The following is a 14,141-nucleotide window of genomic DNA, read 5'->3' on the forward strand; positions in this document are numbered from 1 at the left end:
TCCTGCTTTCACAATAGGATGTGTTAATCTGGGCCTTTCTCAACATGGACTGTTTTTTTTTTTGTTTTGTTTTGTTTTTTGTTTGTCTTATTCTGCTAACAGCTTATTCAAGGAAGTGATCAGTCAGAAATATTGCACAGTGCACTTTCTATATATTTGGGGTTTCAACTTTCCTTTTGTTAAAAACATCCAATATTTTTGTTAATAACAGGAAATGTTAAAGTTACATGTCCCTTATGAAATATACAGGCACTGTCTTTTTTTTTTTTTTTTTTTTGTTTGTTTTAAAGAGTCACCTTCTGTTGTTGGAGCAGCGCTATTATGAAATGAAACGCTTCATATAGAGCTTTGTTGTTTTCAGCGATTGTCATGTAAACAGAGAGTTCCAGAAATCAGTACACCTTACTTCCAGATTCTTTTGAAGACTATTGTGAAACAAACTCAAAATAAGACCTCTGGTCTCTGAATTGTTATTTGTTAAAGTTAGGAACATAAACATTGAACAAAACAAAACGTGGAGTTCCTCCTACGGAAATAACGTTTGATAATGTCAGAAAAAACTGACCGCAAACTGATTTCATCAGCAACTCAGCGATGAAAGCTATGATTGGTTAAAATGTAACTTTGTTCAATTCTCATTGATCAAGGTTCCTTTCCGACTAAAATGTGATTGGTCAAGCTGTTCATCCTGTATCCTCCCTCTTGATTATGCAAACAGAGCATGTGAAATAATAACAATCGCCCAAAGTTTACTTCGTATTTATTCATTTCCTCCGATCTGGTTTATTTAAAAGCTGTTAAGAACTTTCAGTGTTAAGGGATTTGCGTGTTGCTCTCTAAACTATATTCATTTATTAACCGTTAGCTGAGGACATCTGCTGTGCAATAACAAAACTAACTGGTAAAGGTTTAGTACGTGATGCGAAAGGGGAATACTTAAAATTTTAAGTCTGTTATTGCAAAAGAAACGTGTAAGCTGTTTCGTGAAGGGTAACGTTTAAATTCAAAGTTAAGCTTCTGCGATCCCGGCCACAGCTCTGGACAAGCATGTTCCCGTTAGACTCGCCCTGGAACATCTCCTTCGCAGGCTGCGGCTTCCTGGGGATCTACCACATCGGTGTGGCCAGCTGTCTGCTGGAGCAGGCTCCTTTCCTGGTGCTGAACGCCAGACACATCTATGGAGCCTCTGCGGGGGCCCTCACCGCCACTGCTTTGGTCACTGGAGTGTGTCTTGGTATGTACCGTTTGCTGTCTGTGTGCACCTGCAAAGGATGGCGAGACCATAGCATCCATTTTCAATTGTTAGTTTCAGTAATTGCATGAATTGTAACATTAAACTGGCACAAACTAATTAGAATAGAACTTATTTTAATGTTACCTGTAGTTTCAGCTCAAATAAAAATCTCTCTTCTTGTCACCTTAAATCATCATAATGTCTTAAGAATAAAGATTTGGGGAGTTATTTGAGTTGAGTAGTTTGACTTTATTGAACATAGTGTAATAAAAGAATGACCAAGTAGTAAAGTTTGCTCACACGTTCAAATAAGTTTTGGTATCACTTTATTTGAAGGGGTGTGCATAAAACTGACATAACACCGTCATAAACGTGACATAACGTCTGCCATAAACATAAAGAAGTCTTCATGAATGTTTATGACAGCTGTCATGAAGTGTCATTCGGTAAATAATGGCACTTTTAATGCAAAGTTGTTCTAAAACTTGCATTGAAAGTCCATTAAAATGGCAACTTTGCATTAAATTATCATAATTTACAAAATCATGCAAAGTTGGCACTTTTAATGGACTTTCAATGCATCTTTTAAAGCAACTTTGCATTAAAAGTGTCATTATTTACCGAATGACACTTCATGACAACTGTCATAAACAGTCATAGAGACTTCTTTATGTTCATGACACATATTATGTCATGTTTATGACAATGTGATGTCAGTCTTATGCACACCCCGTCAAATAAAGTGTTACTTTAAATAAAGTGTTTTATAATTTCTTCAATGCACTGTAAAATATAAATCTTCTACAACAGTTATTTTCTGTGAAAGTCCGGCTGTTTAGAAACCAAAATAGTAATTAAACAGTACATAGTCTACCCTAACCCCTAACCCAAAATTTTATTTTTTACTTATGTTGTTCAAGTTGACATGGACAATAATATGACTTAGATTGAGACCATAAACCTACAGCATTTGCCACAGCAAGTGGATAGAGCATTTTTAGTCTCTAAAGTAAAATAAATATGATAGAACATGCAAGTAACTTAATGTAATGGTAAGGTATCAAAATAAACTCTCTTATTTTTAATATTAGTTAAGTTACCTATGCTAACAAGTTTCCTCTCTTGAACTGAGTTGGTACAGCTCAGGTTGAAACTGTCTCAAATTAAATTCAGCCCTCTTTAGAAAAGAGGGAAACTTAAAAACATTTAACTTAGCGTAACTTTGTTCATACTAATGGGCTGAACTTGAACTTGACTGGGTTTTATCACAAAAGCGATAAATGTCTAACCCTGATGTTTGGCTGTGATCCACATGATTGTGAACCTCCGCTCCTGTAATTAACTGCAGGAGATGCTGGGGCAAGCATAATTGAAGTCGCCAAAGAGGCAAGGAAGCGGCTCCTCGGACCCATGCATCCCACCTTTAACCTGGTGAAGATTGTCCGTCAGCTCCTGAGGCGGAATCTCCCCGCCGACAGCCCCCACCGAGCCAACGGGCGACTGGGGATCTCTCTGACCCGGGTGGCAGATGGAGAAAACGTCCTGGTGTCTCACTTCAACGATAAGGAGGAGCTGATTCAGGTATGCACTAAATAACATAAAGACTAGACACCTTTTACTGCTACTTCCAGGTTTACCTATTCTCACTCTTCTGGAGTGAAACAACTGAAGTTCCTCTAATTCTCACACTCTTACTCTGCCCATACAAATTCACTCCAAAAAGGGCTCAAGTATCTAATTTGCAATTATTTGTTTTTTTATTAGGCATGTGTCTGCAGTGCCTACATCCCCGTGTATTGTGGCCTCATTCCTCCCACATTTCAAGGAGTGGTGAGTAAATTCTCTGTCCCTTTTCCTGTTGTTGCCATTCTTCTGTTTTCAGACTAATTAAGTTGAATTTAACTCTGTGATTTGGGAAGATTTACATTAAAACTGGTTTTTCTGATATGATGTAAGAACAGTCTGACCTTTTTCTAACTCAAAGTGTTTTACTTCATTCTTTGTTGCTTTTGGCACATTTTCTTTTTCCGTCACTGTACCCGCTGGGGCCCTCCACTCCTTCAGAATGTGTTTGTTCCTAATGCCACGTGTGTGTAAACAGTGGTTATAAAATTCCACTAGCGTTAGTGTTTGTCTGAAATTTTACTCTCAGGAGGGAGGTTGGAAAGTCTTCTTTTTCCTCTTTTCTGTTTTGTTCGTCATGTTTCTAGTGCAAAGGTTTTTTCTGAGAAATATCACTGGCAGTACCGGCCTCCCACTGTGAACTTTGTGATGGGTTTTATGGAGTTTAACACTGTATGAGAGTGTGTGTGTGTGTGTGTGTGTGTGTGTGTGTGTGTGTGTTTGGATTGAGGCAAAACTTAGAGAGTGGCAGAGCCAAAATGTGATCAGGTGGCCTCACATGTGATTTGATGTTTTCTTAGTGCCCTCTTGTGACTTAAATCCTGATGTCACCGTCTCTTTACAGACACACACTGCCTGTGTGTGTAAAGAGACTTACCAGTGGTTTCGTTTTTCTTCTCACAAATGTACGCTGACGATAAAAAAAAAAAAATAGTTGTGCAATAATGTATGGGTTGGCACCGCAGGATTTCACAGAAAGCTACAATTTTGAAAAACACCCTGAGGAAAAAAACGGATTTGTGTGTACATGGTTGGGATCAGCTAATCTGCTGGCATTGGCGTAAATTATAGTTAGCAAGCAACTTTTGACAAATTCTGACAGATTTAGAGTGGCAAATGATCCAAATCTATGTGTCTGAGCCAAATTTGGACTCTTAAAAAACTTTCTAGGATATGCTGTGATGACGACGATAAATTTATTCTCATGCTTGGTTCCAGTTCTTAAATGCAGCTCGCAGAATACAAGAGTACACGCCAGAAGAAGAAATTTGCTCAAAAACATTAGAATAAAGAGGTTAATAATAATAATAATAATAATAATAATAATAATAATAATAATAATAATAATTCAACAGTTATGATCAATTGCTTTGTGCCTCATGTGAGGTCACTAAAGGCATGTTGTTTGCATGGAACCCTGTGAATTTAAAAAAAATCTAATCAAGATCAATAAAAATAGCAAACAAATAGAAAACTTAAGATGTTGTTCTTTAGGGGAGAATTTATATCTATAGTTTACTTGATTGATTTCTTTTAAAAGTCTGGTTTTGTAGCTTTGACACTTCATAACCTTCGATAAAAACCTTCCCTTATCAATACAGAGGATATGCTCTCACTATTATCGCATCCTGTTTATTTCCTGCAGTGTGGATGAATCACTTCCGTTTGTGGAAACTTTGTGCATTCATTGATCTGACTCTGCTTGCTCTGCTGCTGTTTATCTTTTTCCCGTTCAGCGATATGTTGACGGGGGAATCTCCGACAACCTGCCGCAGTACGAGCTGAAGAACACCATCACCGTCTCCCCCTTTTCCGGAGAGAGCGACATCTGCCCTCGAGACACTTCCACCAACATCCACGAGCTGCGTTTCACCAACACAAGCATCCAGTTCACCCTCACCAACCTATACAGAGTCTCTAGGGCGCTTTTCCCACCAAATCCAATGGTAGGCCTTTCTCTAATAAAACGTTCTTTCCCTTAGAGTTTTTCCGCATCTTGTCATGCTAAACCTTTGATATTTGTGATCGTGCAAGTGCAAGGCAGTGGGAGAAAAACCTTTTTTATGATTTTCTTTTAATGTGTCTTGTTCTAATCTTTTAATGTTTTGATCTGTGTTTTATGGTCCGAATTTGTTGCTGTTTAATTGTTTTTACTGATTGTAGCATTTTGAGATTTCTGTAAATTTATTTATTGTGTTTATTTAAGAATCCCAACTAGGCTCTAAAATAGTAGAGGCTATTCCTCCTGGGGTCCACACACCACAAACATTACAATAAAGTTGTACTTTTACAAAAGTTACAAAGAAAAGACATAATGAAATCTCTGAAGACACAAAACACAAAATTCAAGTCAACCGCCTCAACAATTTAAACATTTTACGAACATTACAAAAGGTAACGTTAATTACCTTAAAACTCACAAACAACAGCATGCAAGATGGAGTGATCACACTGAGCTGCTTTGACACATAAAAGGTTAACATAAATGTGTGTTTGAATGCAGATCATGAAGGGCATGTGCAAGCAGGGATACAAAGATGCCCTGCACTTTTTAAAGAGAAATGGTAAGACTTGCTTTTTTCTGCGAAAAGCCTCAAAGCTCCTTTGAGTAAATCTGGCTACAAACCAGCATTATTGATTTCTTGGATTTGTCTCTTGACCACGAACGTTTATGTTGTACACAGCGTGTCGGTCCTGATACATTATCAGAACCCATGCTTCCTGCTACCATGTCAGCAAATCAATGGGCTTGTTTGTGTTTTCTTGTGATAAGCTCGAATTACTCATCGCAGTTATTTAAGTACACGCAAGCAGGGAAATTTATATTTGGTTGTTTAAAAAAAGCACATTTACCAGAGATTTTATATTATTTTATAGAATACATTGATGAATCAGTAAAGCTTATGTCTTCTGTTTTATGTGAAACTTAGGATTGCTTAGTTACACCGGGCCTCAAACAGACAGAGCTTTGCTGGCCAAAAGAGAAGAACGTAAGGCCTGTGATGAAGGGAGGGCTGAGAAAAACAAGGCAGAAGAAAAGCCACAGGTGGAGGCAAAAGTTGAGCTTCATGCCAGCTCCTCACTAGACGAGCATACCATCGAGTATCTTCCACCTGCCGTGCACAAAGGTAAAATTTCACTCAACCTGACAGTGTACCATATTACAGTTTGTGTGAATAGCAGCCTTTGTTTTGTTTTGTTCTTCTCTTCATTAACATCGGACTTTTTTAAGGTTTAAAGCAATTCTTAAACATGTTCTCTTGAGTCCTTTTTTAAGTTTTTATTGCAGCTATTGCAAAAACACGTTTCCAGTAAAGTTTATGTATCCGACTGCTGACCCTGAATGTTTTTGTTTGCTTGCTTATTGTGGTACTTAATATACTTCTTATTAAGCGCATGTCAATTTTTTTCTAATGAACAAATTAGCTCTTTCCAGCACTTTGTTATACATACCTTTGTAGATTGAAAAAACATTGTATTTTCTGTGTAGGTTCCAACTGGACAAGAATCCCATATACATAACAAAACTGGTTTTGTACGCCAACATTAAGTTTTATAACCATTCTACCCCCCCCAAAAAAGCTATCGTAAATGCTGCTAAAAATGTGTAGGCTATGCTTAGAAGTCTCTGCAAAGAGTGAACTCTACCGGTTCTGCCAAGAAGACATGAGGTCAAGCTGGGACTTGCTTATATTCAGTGTGTATGAATATACTTAACTGGTGTGAAATGAAGAAAATTCACAAGAAATTCATCCAATTATGCACCCAAGTATTTATTTATTTTTAAAATTAATTTGTGTTTTCCATCCACCTTGAAAAAAAGAATGTTTCAGATGCAAAATTAAAACCCCAAAGTTAACAGCGGTGGCAAATTATATTCACAAAAACGTGACAGAATAAATTATATCCACTAAATCGAGCAAGTGTTTCGTAACATAACTTGTGAAATTCTTTAACTTCTGCGTGTTTGGCGCCCCCTGCAGCTCTACTGGAGGCCTGCCTGGAGAGGAGGAGCCTGGTGCAGTCTCTGGGCAACCTGCTCCCTTTCAGGATGGCATCGGCCCTGATGCTCCCCTACACGCTTCCTCTGGAGTCCGCCGTGTCCTTGACTCTCAGGTGATGTGTGACTTCATCACATCACACCCCATTCCCACTGTTTCTGATAGTGTTGTACGTGTCTGCTTGTATGTTTCGTAATAGAAGCCATTTTTCAGGAAATACAACGTTTTTAAAGTATTGAAACAGTGTAGATTTGAAGTTTATTTCATCCACTTTTTTGTGCGGTCATTATTTTCACCCCTTATGAAAACTGGTAAAAGGCTGCAAGAATTACTTCCTTCTTGTAATGTAGAGGCTTAATATCACAGTGAATACTAAGAAAAATACAACTATTAACTGAAGTGTGCTTGTTCATTGTCACAGCTGCAACAGTTATTGGCACCTGTAGCAATATTACTTTTACTCTTTTGTTTGCAATTTCACAGTTTTTATGAACTTATTAATTAGTAATCCTTGAGTTACTATTCCTCTGACAGAGTTGCCCTTTTCTCTCAAGTCAAAATGAAAAACAGTGGAACATCTCATTCACAATTTGCAAATGTGTGTTCAGGTGATAAAGGCTAAAAGAAAAATGTTAATTCCACACATTTGTCCATATTTAAACTCAACTTAGCAATTACTATGTATAAAACATTTGGAACTGGCACAAACGAGGTTGGATGAAGACCTGAACTTTTCTTGAAAGCACAAACAGTGAGGGCTGCATAAAAATGGCATGTCTTCATCACCAGGTTTCTTAACTTAACTTAACTTTACTTCAAGACTTTACCAGGGGCACCATTTTGATAGTTGAGGGCAATGTTTATCGCTGTTACTGGGGATGCTTACGTTGTACGCTGACTGATGATGATGTCTTCCATGTGCAGGCTTCTGGAGTGGCTTCCAGATGTGCAGGAGGATGTGGGCTGGATCCGAGAGCAGATACTGAAAATCCTGCAGCGTCTTCTGCGTCAGGCTTCCAGAAACTTCTCGCAGCACGTGTCTGCCAGGTACTTCATAAAACAGACTCGGTTACAGTTGCAGCCTAATGTTGCGTAACATATCAGACATGTCTGTACACACCTGACTGACAGAGGCTACTCTCGGCAGCATTTGATCTTGGCAGATTTCAGCTTCGCAGGGTTTGCAGAACCATATCATTTTAGCCGTTTGAGTGTGGCAGGAACTCAAAGTGACTGATATGTCAACAATCAAGCCGACACCGGATGAGAAATAGTTGTATTTTTGCACATCCTACTGTCACTACATTAGATTTAGACAGCAAACATACTGTTTTAGTTGTATGTTAAAATAAATCTTGCAAAAACTCTGATCCTTTAGAGAGGTAATCCAAAGGAGTTCAGAGTTTGTTTGTAGTATTTTTTTTTCTTTTGCTGAAAAGCAAAACATGGCACTTTGTGAGTAAAGTTAGCTCAGCACAAAACTTTACTCAACATGTAAATGTAATAATACATTAAAGCATCTCCACATCATGGTACTGCAATTTTCTTTTGTATTTATTTACAATTATTTGAACTGATTTTTCATTTGCAATCTTTTCTAATAGGCTGTTCTGCCACCTGGAGCTGCACCATTACAGGTCCCTCCCATCCAAGCCCAGCTCCAGCAACCTCTTTCCCGCCTGGATGAACAGCAGCGGCTCTTCAATGCAGGACGTGTTCGACCGGTACAAGAACCGGCTGCTGTCTGGGGTTCTCTGCATCGACATGGACCTGCAAGGCTCCTTCAAAACCGGTCGGATCCCACCAGAGACCAACCGCGTGGCCAGCTTTTTCCAGCAAGACTTTGCAGAACGCAAAGGTTATTTTAATAATCCTCAAGGTGGCAAACCTGCTAAACCTCTGAGCAGATCTAAGAGCTTTTGGTAGGCTTCAGCTGTGATCACAATCCTGATCCAGGAAGAGTGAAAAGCAAAAGTAGGGCTGAATTTTCACACTAAGATACTGTATGTTAAAGTTGCGATGTTGATATTGCATTTGAAATGCAGTCAGCTGCTTTGTGTAGTGTTTGGAAGCAGTGATGTAGTACTTTGAAAAATAATTCATACCTCCTTTAAGTTTACACCAACACAAATTGGATAACTGTGAAATGGAAGAAAAATGAATGGTTTTTGGGCTGCACAGTGGCGCAGTTGATAGAGCTGTTGCCTTGCAGCAAGAAGGTTCTGGGTTCAATTCTTTCTGCATGGAGTTTGCATGTTCTCCCTGTGCATGCGTGGGTTTTCTCTGGGTACTCCGGCTTCCTCCCACAGTCCAAAAACATGACTGTCAGGTTAATTGGCCTCTCCAAATTGCCCCTAGGTGTGAGTGTGTATATGCATGGTTGTGTGTCTCTGTGTTGCCCTGCGACAGACTGGCGACCTGTCCAGGGTGACCCCGCCCCTCACCCGGAACGATAGCTGGAGAAAGGCACCAGCAACCCTCCCGACCCCACTGAGGGATAAGGGTGTAAAGAAAATGGATGGATGAATGGTTTTCACTTTTTTTCTCCAATCAAAAATAAGAGAATAGCATGTGTTTGTAATCAGCCCTGCTGGAGCCACATCTCACTGCATGTACACCTGGAAGCGTTTTGTAATATGTCTCTGACAGCCGTAGATATTTAGAGACTGACATTTTCACCCATTCGTCAACCTCAGTCAAAATGGACGGGAAGGGAACGTGAAAAGCAAGTCTTTCCTCAAATTCCCAACCAAATCTGGACTTTGACTGGGCCTTTCCAATACATAAATATGTTCCGGTTTCAGGTCTAATACATCCTCTACCATGTTTTCTTCAAGGATAGCCCAGTTTTACAACTTATGACCTGCTTTCTTATCCTGGTGGAATAGAAGCATCTCCACATCATGATACTGCAGTGTTTCACTGTCTGGTTCATGTGTTCAGGGTTATCGGCAGCGTTAGTTCTCTGCCACACAGTGTTTTTTTTGTTTTTGTTTTTGTTGTTTCTTTCCAAATGCATGCCACATGCCACACGCCACACTTTTCAGATATTTAATTGTAAGTAATCTCCAAAACCATGGAGATTATTTACTTATGGTCAACTGTTTCATTTTCTACTTAAAATTCCAAAAACTACAGCGAGGTGTAAGGCGTGGCAACAATCTACAAAACTTCAAGAACCATAAATAGTTTTTTAAAGCACAGGCACGTTTACTGGGTGTTCGATGTTTTTGGATCGATGCCTGAGTCAGAAATAAGCCATTAGATTCAGGCATTCATGGAGTATTACATCAACAGAAGCACACTTAAAATTTGCACAGTTAGTCAGTCATGCACAAACTTGAATTACAGGATGTTACAAAGACTTAGCACAGTAAAAAAAAAAAAAAAATGTGTTGATGGTTTTAGTGAAAGGCAGTCAGCCACAAAGTGAAGCAGCATTTTCCTGCCTGCAGTTACTTTTGGCTCACGGGAAGCTCTGGACAAAACGGAAAACATTAGAGTTGGTTTGTTAAAAACAGTTACTCCATTTGCGTGATGCAATTTCCAATGCACTATGTTTAAAGAAAGCTTACTTTGTTTTTAACAAATGTACTAATGTAAATGGCTAAAACAAAATTATGTGTATGCAGTACATGAAAGTACTGTGGTGGTCATGTATATTTCCAGTCATACTTTTTGTGATCTTTCATTGTTCTGTTTTTTTTTTTCACTGCTTCTTACTTTAGTTAATTATTTTAAAATATGTTTGGTGTTTTGTTCAGTGTCAATCATTTTTTTCAGAACTGTGCATTTTCTACTTATTAAGTAACCAAGCTCTTTAAGTACTCGTCATGTACAGGGTGTTTCATTTTAATCAAGCTATAAGAACATTTGATTTGCTAAAAGCTTACATGTTATTTGCCAAGTAAATGTAATGTGCTGATTTTGTCACCAGGTGTCATCATGTTTAGAGTTTGTGATCATAAAATAAACTGGTAATCCCCATGATTAACTACAGCATATAACTACAACTTTGTTAAACAACAGAAAAAAAACATCCATCTTATGACAAGACAAACTGGAGCAGCAGTAGGCATATGCTGCAAATCATCCAAGTTTAATTATAAACTACAGAGGATTTTTCACTGTTTGTGGTTTAGGATTGGCACAAACTGTGTTTGTAACTGTAATGACAATGAAGTAAAAAACTACAAAAATGTCAAGTAGTAAAAAAAGAAAACAGGAAAAAGTTGTTTTTTCATGCACCAAATTTAGACTGAGGTTTATTCCCCTGACCTCTAAAACCACTGTAGGTTTGGATTGCAACACTAGATATTTGTGGGTTTCTAGCAATTCGGTCAGTTAAAAGAAAGTTAAACTACATTTATCATTCCTCCATTATAAGCCACATGTTAAGATGCAATTTGGCATGAAGCATACATTTTGCAAAGTACTTTTTTAAGTGTATCACCTTTTTCACTTCTCAAGTTTTTGTTTTAATAATTATCTATGTTGTTATATTTGGTGAAAGAAAAAAGTTATTATCTTGACGTGACTTTAATATTAGCAACATCTGTCCATCCTTGCTCACTTCCAAGGGCAACTTAGACCAAACTGTTATGTTAAGCCAGCCAGAATACATGGAGAGTCCTACACATGCATGCACACCCTGGAATCTGGACATGTCGCCAATCACAAGGCCACACAGAAAAACACAACTATGCACACACGCATCTAAGAGCATTTCAGAGAGACCATTAAATTTAATAGTCATGGTTTTGGGCTGCGAGGAAGCTGGAGTACCCAGAGAAAACCCCCGCATGTGAACACCATGCAGAAAGAGCCCAGGGCTCTTTCTGCATGGTTTCTGCCCAGGATTTGAGCCTAGGACCTTCTTGTTGCAAGACAAAAATGCTTTGCAGTGTTTTAGAGAAAAGGAGATGAAAGTGTGTCCATTCTAATTATTTTATTATTTTAGATTTAGTATTAAAGGGGATCAAAAGTGGCTAGGTGTCGTTAAAAAAAGCATTTTGTTAAGTGCTGAAGCTGAAGCAACAAATTTGAAGCTAACTTGTGTTACAGTAAGTAAATTCCGAGCCGACCCTGAAGGGACCAGGGAGCTGCCGCTGAAGTTCTCAGCGAAGTTTGCGGTTTCAATTGTAGAGGTCGTCCACCAGGTGGCGCAGCCCAGGCAGGGGGTGAGAAGGCTCAATCTAAACACCGCACTCCGCTGCTTCTCCTCCTCGTACCATGAGCTGAATCTGTCCGGGGACACACCAGGGGGAAGATGGCGGCCACTGACCATTCCCGGTCCGAAGCTGCCAAACAACGACGGCAGGATCAGCTCCAGCGATGGCTGGGCTCGGAAACGGACCGGACGGGGTCGGAGACTCGGAAAACCACGGGCTGTTCTGGGACGCGGCGCGCGAAAGTGCAGTTCGCGCAGGGAGCCGTGTTTATGGCCGCCTGCTCCGCCGGCGACCGGGAGGAGGTGGCGGCGCTACTCCGACAAGGAGCTGACATCAACCACGCCAACGTAGACGGGCTGACAGCGCTTCACCAGGTGGACAGTTTTTAACTTTGTGTCTGTTATTAAGACACTAAATTTGTTTGTCTTTTTTTTTTTTTTGCAGGCGTCCGATTGTCTCTAAACTAACCGCGACGTTGATCCGTTAATGAGCCTCACAGAATGAGGCGTTCAGGTTATCTAGCTCGTTAGGTAAAATGTGTTGCTTTCTAGGAAACAAAGTAAACGTTTGCTTAATATTTACCGCACCAGGTTCTGCAGCTTCATCGGAGTGCTTGGATTTGTTCAGGGAGGTTTAGGCAGAATTTCTGGCCTGTGTGTGGATTGTCACAGTTTCTTTACTTTAGCATGACACGTCCGCCTTATTTTTTCCCCCCTTGGTTAGTTTAATACTTCTTGCTTTGTTTTTTTAGTTTTATACCACACAGTAAAATGAGGTCATATCAATGTTGCTGAGATGATATTCTTTTATAGACGCAGACTAGCAGGGTTGAGGCAGACACTCCCTGTGTAGTGATATATTGTAATAATCTAGTGAACAAACAGGTCCTCCTGTAGAAAAACTAAAACTACAGGAGGGGTAGGAAATTAATTAATTCCAAAAGTTACAGTTCATAGATTCAGCATGTGTATTATTTTATTGTATTTATTTTACTAGGTTTGTTCCATTGAGATCATACAGCTTATTTGCAAGGGAGATCTGGTCAAAATAGTTTAGTCTTGGTTGTTTTTAGATGGACAACAATAATGGACTAAGAATTAAGCCTTGTGGAACCTCTTTTGCAAGTTTGGCTTGTTATATCTGAACCGTCTTGGTTCTGTCTTGAAGCTACTTTGCAAACCCTCCAACTGCTTGTTTAAAAACAAAAAGGTATCAGAGGCGTTTGAGGAATCCAGTTGCATAGAAAGATGGCACTACTTTTTTTTTTTTTAATCAAAGGCTTTTTAAGGGTATTGATGGTTTTTATAGGAGCAGTAGAAGTGCCATGATCTTCAGGAAAACATGTGTTGTGTGACAAGGAAATTAAACTAGCTATATGTTCTTTTTCTTGTCCGCTGACCGAGGATTACTGCTCTTAGGGATGTTTCTGTCTATCGTCTTCAACTTTAGAGACCCTCCCTCCTTTCTACTTCAGTGTCATCAGTGGGCTGCACTCTGGACATCGTCACTGTCACACAAACCTTCTGTGATGCTGCATTTCCTTTTCATTTATAACACGGGGTGTCAAACACGTCGTCGTCTCATTACGCAAGCTGAAGACAAAGCCAGCGAGTGTCATATGTGATATTTAAGGAGATGTAAACATTGTTTTTTTCCCCCCCATATATGAGGTTTCCAAAAGAGCTGCAAACGCTTCAGTCATTGATAGCTACCAGTGAGACTTTCCTGTGAAAGCAATTAAACTATTATAGTTTTTTACCTGTAGAACCATTTTTTTTGTTGTTGTTGTTGTTATTTTTGTTTTGTTGTAAACCATTATTTGTTCCCAAAGACAAGCTTCCAAGCTCACTGTTTGTGTTCCACTGAGATGATTTTCAAATCCAAACTTAGTACTTCTGCATCACCTGATGGTGGTGAACCAAGCCATAAGACTCACAATGAGCTCAATACTCCATGTTTGCCCCAAAATCCATGATACAATTTAGATAGAAATGACTAGATTTGAAAGAGTCAAAGTTCATCTCCTCTGTTTTCTTCAGCTTGTGTAACATGAGGGTCACCAGAGTCGAATTCTGGCTCATGCAACGTGGAACCCTCTTTTAATTTCAATGC

General features: G+C 39.3%; 1 protein-coding gene and 1 pseudogene across 2 annotated transcripts; both read left to right on the forward strand.

The window, feature by feature from the left end:
- Positions 1-566: 566 nt before the first annotated feature.
- Positions 567-9,078, forward strand: pnpla2 (patatin-like phospholipase domain containing 2). 2 transcript variants are annotated; one of them, XM_016673701.1, is made up of 10 exons: positions 567-901; positions 1,036-1,234; positions 2,583-2,815; positions 2,999-3,064; positions 4,594-4,803; positions 5,361-5,421; positions 5,788-5,985; positions 6,841-6,973; positions 7,783-7,905; positions 8,463-9,078. In XM_016673701.1, exons 2-10 carry the CDS (start codon positions 1,048-1,050, stop codon positions 8,782-8,784), a joined length of 1,533 nt encoding a protein of 510 aa, XP_016529187.1. In that variant the 5' UTR covers positions 567-901; positions 1,036-1,047; the 3' UTR covers positions 8,785-9,078. The 2 variants fall into 2 exon arrangements, with proteins under 2 accessions (XP_016529187.1, XP_007556970.1); XM_007556908.2 differs by having other exon boundaries at positions 568-1,234.
- Positions 9,079-11,998: 2,920 nt separating this feature from the next.
- Positions 11,999-12,433, forward strand: LOC103141329 (protein phosphatase 1 regulatory subunit 12A pseudogene; annotated as a pseudogene).
- The last annotated feature ends 1,708 nt before the right edge of the window (positions 12,434-14,141 follow it).

This window comes from Poecilia formosa, unplaced genomic scaffold (genome assembly GCF_000485575.1).
Source record: "Poecilia formosa unplaced genomic scaffold, Poecilia_formosa-5.1.2 Scaffold81, whole genome shotgun sequence".
Lineage (NCBI taxonomy): Eukaryota > Metazoa > Chordata > Actinopteri > Cyprinodontiformes > Poeciliidae > Poecilia > Poecilia formosa.